Source organism: Macrobrachium nipponense, chromosome 15, assembly GCF_015104395.2.
Source record: "Macrobrachium nipponense isolate FS-2020 chromosome 15, ASM1510439v2, whole genome shotgun sequence".
In the NCBI taxonomy this organism is placed as follows: domain Eukaryota; kingdom Metazoa; phylum Arthropoda; class Malacostraca; order Decapoda; family Palaemonidae; genus Macrobrachium; species Macrobrachium nipponense.
In genome coordinates, this window is record NC_087208.1 from 92,505,174 (window position 1) to 92,513,154 (window position 7,981).

The window sequence follows — 7,981 nt, forward strand, 5'->3', positions numbered from 1 at the left end:
AATGAGTCACGCTATTATAGGCAGCAAATGTCGGACAAACAGAATGAAATCAGATACCTGTATATGTGGTCCGTAGTGAGGAGGCGAAGATTAGACTGGGTTCCATATATCACTCTGCGTAGTACGAAGATGTCGTTTTTCGTATCGGTGGATTCTTTCCTCCTGGAGGAAAGAATCACCGAATAAACGAAAAACATTTAGTTTTAAATGAGACGAAAGGAAAGGAAAGTGTGGATTAGAAAGCCAGTCAAATTGTCCAGGTCTCCTTCGTCTCTCTCAAACCAACCTCAGTCACCTGTTTTTGGTTTACTGGAGCAAGAACCCTCATGCGAGAAAAATCATCAATTAAATTTAACTCAGTACAGCTGATTCACTTGAGGTAGATTCTTGGGTGAGCCGTGCGCTCAATGTCTCATATTTTTGTCTGCAGCTTAGAAAACTAGCAATATGTTTTCGTTTCTTCATTTATTTCACGTTTTGCACAAAACAGGAAAGTTTCGGTCATACGAAACGATTCAGTATTAACTGTACAACTAAATCATGATTACCTAAAATCAGTAAGATAAACAGATAGGAATTCCAGAGTAAAAGTGAGGAGCATTTAATTCCTTATACTTGTTTTTAATAACATCGGATTTTGCGTCATTCATACGATCAAGATGATATAAAACTTGTTGTTACGGACCCAGAGATCTCAGAGACAATGTTACGGTGTCGAAATATCCTGGTTAAAGGGTCGACACAATGTTACGGCCACTGAGGGAGGTCCGCTTCAGGTTCGATATGAAATAATAAAAAAAAATATAGCAACACAAACAGTTGAAACTGGGAATATGAATATAGAAAGAAACACTAACACAACAAAGGTTTATTTACAAGCTTACTAACAAAGGTAAATGCAGAATGGTATCTCCTGTTTACATAAATAGATAGAATCTTACACTGCATGAACTGGGGGAAAGGGAAACAGTGAGGCAATTAAATACTTACTACTCGATTGGCGGTTCGAAGCGCTGGCTTCATAAATGTAGATCGGCGGGACTGCGGACGTCCTCTTGACTCCGTATTGCAGAAACTAATCTTCTTGTAAGGCAGGAATTCCTCAACACCTGTAACAGGACCTTTTCTTCTCTGAAGTCTGCTCGACGTCGAGATAACACGGTAGACCACACCTGAAGACGACTAGACCAATATCCAACCAACTCTCGAACAACTTTTTTTCTGATGATTGATCCTTCGTCGGTTCCTTTTTTCTCGTATCTCACGGAAGATCTCTGCTGCTGCTGATCTCTCACTGATAATCTGATCTGTGGCTCTCTGTGACTAACTGGTGATCTCTCGTTTTAAGATCTCTCTCTCTTTTCTTCTACGATCACTGTCCTCCAAAGTTCGTTCGTCGTATTTATACTGCACTCTGGGGGCGGAGCCTACGGCGAACGTCACCGACTCCAGGGATTTCTTAGAACTTCTTAGATGAATCTAGACGAGGTATTGCATCAGAAATCGCGGCGTTTCTCCCGTAATATTGGCGCGTTTTTGCGCTCCATGACACGCCCAACGATTCCAGAATAACCACGAAGATAGGCGCCTCCAACAGTGGCGCGAAAACCTCCTTGCTGCCGAACTTCTCAAAGATGCGTTCTCCTTTCCTTTATCTTTCGTCGCTAGGAAGCAATTACCATCACACGCCCCCCCAAAAGAGAAAAAAAATGGAATCAATTGATTTTATTTTTTTTTTCTAAAGAGAAGCAAAAATTAAACAGCGGGGAAACAATTCTGCATAAAGCTTTAATCCAGTCAAACACGCACGCTCCCCCACTCACACACTCACTCGTGCGATAACAGAAAACGGTTATTAGGCTACTCATTCTGAGAAATCTCTAGAGAGGCTACTAACTATAACATTATCCTTCTCTCTTACTATATCCGTTTTCTGAACTCTGATTAAAACTTATTAATACTAAAACACCTATTGTGCTTGGCTCAAAACTAATCTTACTCAGTAACACTGTTACACGGGCGGAGGCCATGGCACGGGGCGTTGTTTATAATTCTGAAGCAAATCTACATTTACTGACTTTGCTCTACTACTTACTACATTGATTCTATAATGTAGTACTGAATAAAGACCTTCGTTATAAGGTAAAATGGACTTTCTCTCGAACTAGTACTAAAAGTTTATCTCTTACACGCAAACTTCTCTCTTTGGCTCTAAGATAAGGGTTTCCTTCAGTCTCCCCTTTACTTCCGTTCGAGTTTTCTTTCGCTAAATGCCAAGCGCTTCCGTTCTCCTCCACGAGATGCCAAACATCTCTTAAATTGTTTTTATTATAATCAAGATTAGTTATGCAATCATCTCTACCATTACTTCTAGACAAAAATACATTCTCAAAAGATAAGCCTACTGAAGGAATATACACAACGGAAACTCTGGAATTACTTGAATCGGTTTCCTGCAATTTGATATTCATGACAGTTTAAAACATATCTCTTAAAACATACATCATTTTTTTTCATCTTAGGCCAAAGTACGTCCTACTAATAGACCTGAAAGTTTCATTTACAACTAAATGTCCTTGCTCATCATGTGCTAACTTCAAAATTAGTTCACGAAACTTCCTGGGAACTACTAATTTTTCTGTGATTTCCTCTTTACTACGGGACTCAGGACGAACATGACACAAAACTTCGTCCTTTACACAAAAAGTTTCCTTATACACATCGAGATCATCATCCAGCACACATTCAAAAATTCGGGTTAGTGTCTCATTCTCTCTCTCCAACTTAACTAGCTCATCCTTATCCAAAATGTTAGAGCCTAATTCATCACCGTAACTAGTACTAGATACAGGTACATTTACTACGTACTCTCGACAGCTACGCCTTCCCCTTGGCTCTCACTGTCAATGATAGAGTTAGGTCTCTCAGCCACACTCATGCTAAGAATCAACCCTCGCTACCTCTATCACACTTGTTCGAATCCACGAACTCACTCACGTTCGAATCCACAAAAACTCACAACGCGTCGAATCCAACGAACTCACACAAGTTCGAATCCACGAACTTATTATCACCGTAGTCTACGTCTGTATCTAAAACCCGACCTAGTTACTACCATTTCAGGCACTGGAATATTCCTCACAACAGGATTCACATTCTTGGATAAAGCTAAGTCATTACCGACAATAATGTCCACGCCTTCAACGGCCAAACTGTCCACAACCACAACTGCAAGTTTTACTTCTCCTAACACTACCTGACTTTCTAAATTCAACTTCAACAAAGGACAAAGAACACAAGTGTTAACAAATCCACCTAACACGACTTTTTCTTCCATATTGATTTCTGCCCTGTTCGGCACACACTCACTCCTTATCAGTAATACAGCGGCCCCTGTGTCTCAAAGCAAGACTACTTCTCTCGAATCTACTCCTCCAAGAGAGGAAACTACGCCTTCCGACAGAAATTCGCCAAAAACTTCCTAGTTTCTCTCATCACATCATCCCTATTTGACGAAAAGGTTAACTAGAGATACTGGTTTCTTACCGTCCCTTCTTTCTAATGCACAATTTCTCGCTAAATGCCTTTCCCATTACATCGGAAACAAGTTAATTCTGAGCCACTATATGCCATTCTACTCCTACAAACCTTAGACGTATGACCAGGTTTTCCGCATGTATAACAGGAATAGTCACTTTTACTCGCATTGCTATTACTAGGACTGAAACTTTACTGCTTTGTGCTATACCAGACGAAGAATCGTTTCGTTCTTACTAACACTCAAATTATGAGTTAGACTATATTCGTCAGCTAGCCTAGTTGCTCCTGCAAAAGATACTTCTCGCCTATCCTCTATATAAAGTTTAATCTCAGGGGATACGTTATCTTTGAAGTTTTCTAACAACATAAGTTCTTCAAACTAATCAAAATCCTCAACTTTAGCAGAAGTTAACCAATCAAAAAACAGCCTATCTAACTTCTTACCGTATTCTACATACGTAATATTTTCATCCTTTCTCAAATTTCTAAATTTCTTACAGTACGCCTCCGGTACTAACCTATACGCGCTAAGAACAGTTTCTTTCACGATAGTAGTTACCACATTCCTCCTTAGACATGCAACTATACACAGTAAGTGCCCTACCACTCAAAAACTGACTGCAAATATAAAAGTCCAGTTTCTTTGGAGGAGAACCAACTCGTTCCATTAACTTCAATCAAAACACATGAAATATGTCGTCATCTTCCTCATCAAACTTTGGTACTAATTTTAGCACTGCATTCATACACGTATCAGCTTCGTTTTCGTTCTCGCCTGACCGACTGTTACGAGTACTTTCCTTAACCTAGCAATTTCCAACTCATGCTACGCTTCTTTCTCTCTCTCTTCCTGCTGCATTACCAACATTCTCTTCTCCCTTGCTTGCATATCATACTTTCTCTCTCTTGCTGCATCTCGTTCATTGCTTTCTCTCTTGCTGCTCATTGCTTTATCTCTTTCTGCATTTTCATTGCTCTCTCTTTCTCTCTTTCATCTCTCTCATACTTTTCTCTCTCTTTCCTTTTTTTTAACATACTCACGGAGATCATCCCCCTCTAGACCTAGTAGCTTGCCTAACTCAATAAACTCTTTCACCATCTCACTCATTCTGATTCTTTCTATATCCTCCCTGTTTCAAACTGTTAAAGTGTTGATAGCCTAGGCAAGGTCGCCACAAAAGTTACGGACCCAGAGATCTCAGAGACAATGTTACAGTGTCAAAATATCCTGGTTAAAGGGTCGACACAATGTTAAGGCCTCTGAGGGAGGTCCGCTTCAGGTTCGATTTTGAAATAATAAAAAAAAATATATATCAACACAAACAGTTGAAACTGGGGATATGAATATAGAAAGAAACTCTAACACAACAAAGATTTATTTACAAGCTTACTAACAAAGGTAAATGCAGAATGGTATCTCCTATTTACATAAACAGATAGAATCTTACACTGCATGAACTGGGGGAAACAGTGAGGCAATTAAATACTTACTACTCGATTTGGCGGTTCGAAGCGCTGGCTTCATAAATGTAGATCGGCGACTGCGGACGTCCTCTTGACTCCGTATTGCAGAAACTAATCTTCTTGTAAGGCAGGAATTCCTCAACACCTGTAACAGGACCTTTTCTTCTCTGAAGTCTGCTCGACGTCGAGATAACACGGTAGACCACACCTGAAGACGACTAGACCAATATCCAACCAACTCCCAAACAACTTTTTTTCTGATGATTGATCCTCGTCGGTTCCTTTTTTCTCGTATCTCACGGAAGATCTCTGCTGCTGCTGATATCTCACTGATAATCTAATCTGTGGCTCTCTGTGACTAACTGGTGATCTCTCTTTTACGATCTCTCTCTCTCTTCTACAATCACTGTCCTCCAAAGTTCGTTCGTCGTATTTATACGGCACTCTGAGGGCGGAGCCTACGGCGAACGTCACCGACTCCAGGGATTTCTAGAACTTCTTAGATGAATCTAGACGAGGTATTGCATCAGAAATCGCGGCGTTTCTCCCGTAATATTGGCGCGTTTTTGCGCTCCACGACACGCCCGACGATTCCAGAATAACCACAAAGATAGGCGCCTCCAACAGTGGCGCAAAAACCTCCTTGCTGCCGAACTTCTCGAAGATGTGTTCTCCTTTCCTTTATCTTTCTTTGCTATGAAGCAATTACCATCACACTTGTGTTTTTAGCAAATAAATTCACCCTGAATATGCTGGGATTCAGATATGACGAAGCGTTTCTTTTGTCCTCCACCACTCTCCCTTTTCTCTTTCTGTCCTTTTTAGTCTCATGTGTTGAACGATTTAAGTTTCATTTTCAAAACCTAATAAGAAATTGAAACTTATTGAGAGAAATATTAAGAAATTGTGATTAGGGGTAGTTCGCAGATCCGGGGACAGATCTGACAATTCCAGAACCATTACTCCAAATAACAAAATGCATAGAATAAAAGTTGTCCAGAATTCCAATATATACCAGAAAAGTCACTTATCCGACTATTTTACGCCAAAATACCATCCGCCGATATTTCCCGTGAAACTAAATTTTTCAAAGTACCCACTTGATGTGAAGGCTGACACGGCGGTCCGAGCTCCCGTAGTTCTTGAGTTGGCCGCGGACAGGCGCTGTACGTCGGCCCGCTTTAAACCAAACCAATCCTGTATCAGGTTGACCCAGGTCATTCCCAAGGCGGACATGGATTAAACTTCCTCCCAACCAATAAAAACGTGTATCCCATGAATATGAATCAGACAATCATACCTGCAGTCACAAATTTTGCCCTTTCCGTTCTACACCGCCGCCATGGATAGAACTCATTCCGTTATGTTTCCGAAAAGTGTTACTGCTGACCAGTTGATCAATATACACATTTGTATATTGGTATCCTTCTCGAGTTTTAAGAAACACGGACGAATTTATGAAGTGGCTATATAGGGAAGGGCTACTTGGGGACTATTCGGGGTTATGCATATCATGCAAACACAGCGAACCGACGATTCATGAAACATGGGACTAGCGAGGCCACGGGCCAAGCGATATACATGTGGCGATGTACAAACAGTAAGTGCGGTAAGAAGGTATCAGTTCGGCACGGATCGTTTTTTGAAAAGTCGCGTTTGTCTCGAGGACAATTATTATATAATATTTTGCTTCACAAAGAAGATCCCACAGTGTGTTGTCACAGATTTGATTATGCTCTTAGCGCCGAACACCATGGTCGATTGGTATAATTTTGTAGAGATGTATGTTGCCAAATCCTGTGTGCTGATAATAAGAAAATCGGTGGTCTGGTCATATTGTTGAGATCGACGAATCTAAATTTGGGAAACGGAAGTACAACCGTGGCCGAAAGGTAGACGGATCTTGGGTGTTCGGTGGCATTGACCGGCAGACACGTGAGACCTTTTTTCAAGGTGGTTCCCGACCGATCTGCCGAAAACTTTGATCCTGGTGTTGCTTGATAACGTACTTCCAGAAACCACAATCATATCTGATTGCTGGAAGTCGTACAGCAAAGTCCTGGGATCATTATTTTGCGCATAATGTCGTGAACCACAGCGTTAACTTTGTTAGCCCTGACGACCCGAATGTACACACGAACACTATAGAATCGCTAGTGGCGTGTCCTTAAACGAGCGCGCTACCGAGACACAGTACGCAGAAAGAACTTTACGAAAGCTATTTTTTCTACGTACTGTATCCAGAAAGCGGTATCTACAAGATGTTCCGTGTCCATTTCGGGCGTTCCTGAAATTAATCAAACGTATCTACCCGCTCAAAAGCTGCCCGACATCCCCCATCTCAAATGGATTTCCCGGCCCGAAAACAATAAGGCCAGGACCTTCTACCAGCGAGACACGTGATCCCTCACCCGTTCCAAAGAGGCCGAGACTGATGCCTTCTTCTACCCCTTCATGGTCGTCAGACAGCAGCGACTTTGAATGTGAATAAGGTAAGTTGTATATTAATGTTTGTTAGCCTTAAAAACTAGTGTTTGGGTTAGTTCGAAGCCAGTACGAAGCACGTGTTCGAACAGTACTGTTTCGGTTAGTTCGAAGCCTGTACGGAGCACGTGTTCGAACAGTAAGGCCGTGACGAACGAGGAAGGTGTTCAATGTTACAGTTATGGTGGGGAGAAATAGGCTAGTCGTGGTTTTTTGTATGTACTGTGGCTAGTTCACTGTAACCTCTGTGGTTAGCGCGCGCAGCGCAAATATACTTGCCAGAAACATGTCTCGCCTGCCAAGAATCTTTAAAAATGCGGATAAGGCGCGTTTTAGCGCCGTTCCGCCACGGCCTACTGTAAGCTCTGTGGTTAGCGCGCAGCGCAATATTACCTCTTGCCAGAACATGTCTCGCCTGCCAAGAATCTTTAAAAATGCGGATAAGGCGCGTAGCGCTGTTCCGCCGCGGCTACGTAAGCTCTGTGGTTAGCGC

The 7,981-nt window shown here is 41.8% G+C and overlaps 1 protein-coding gene across 1 annotated transcript in view; it reads left to right on the forward strand.

Annotated features, from left to right (window-relative positions):
• Positions 1-6,593: 6,593 nt before the first annotated feature.
• The window catches only part of LOC135226758 (basic proline-rich protein-like), a 39,045-nt gene continuing 37,657 nt past the window's right edge, over positions 6,594-7,981 (forward strand). Inside the window, exon 1 of the mRNA XM_064266466.1 lies at positions 6,594-6,604. Within this exon, the coding sequence (XP_064122536.1) occupies positions 6,594-6,604 (11 nt within the window). The remainder of the gene's footprint in view (positions 6,605-7,981) is intronic.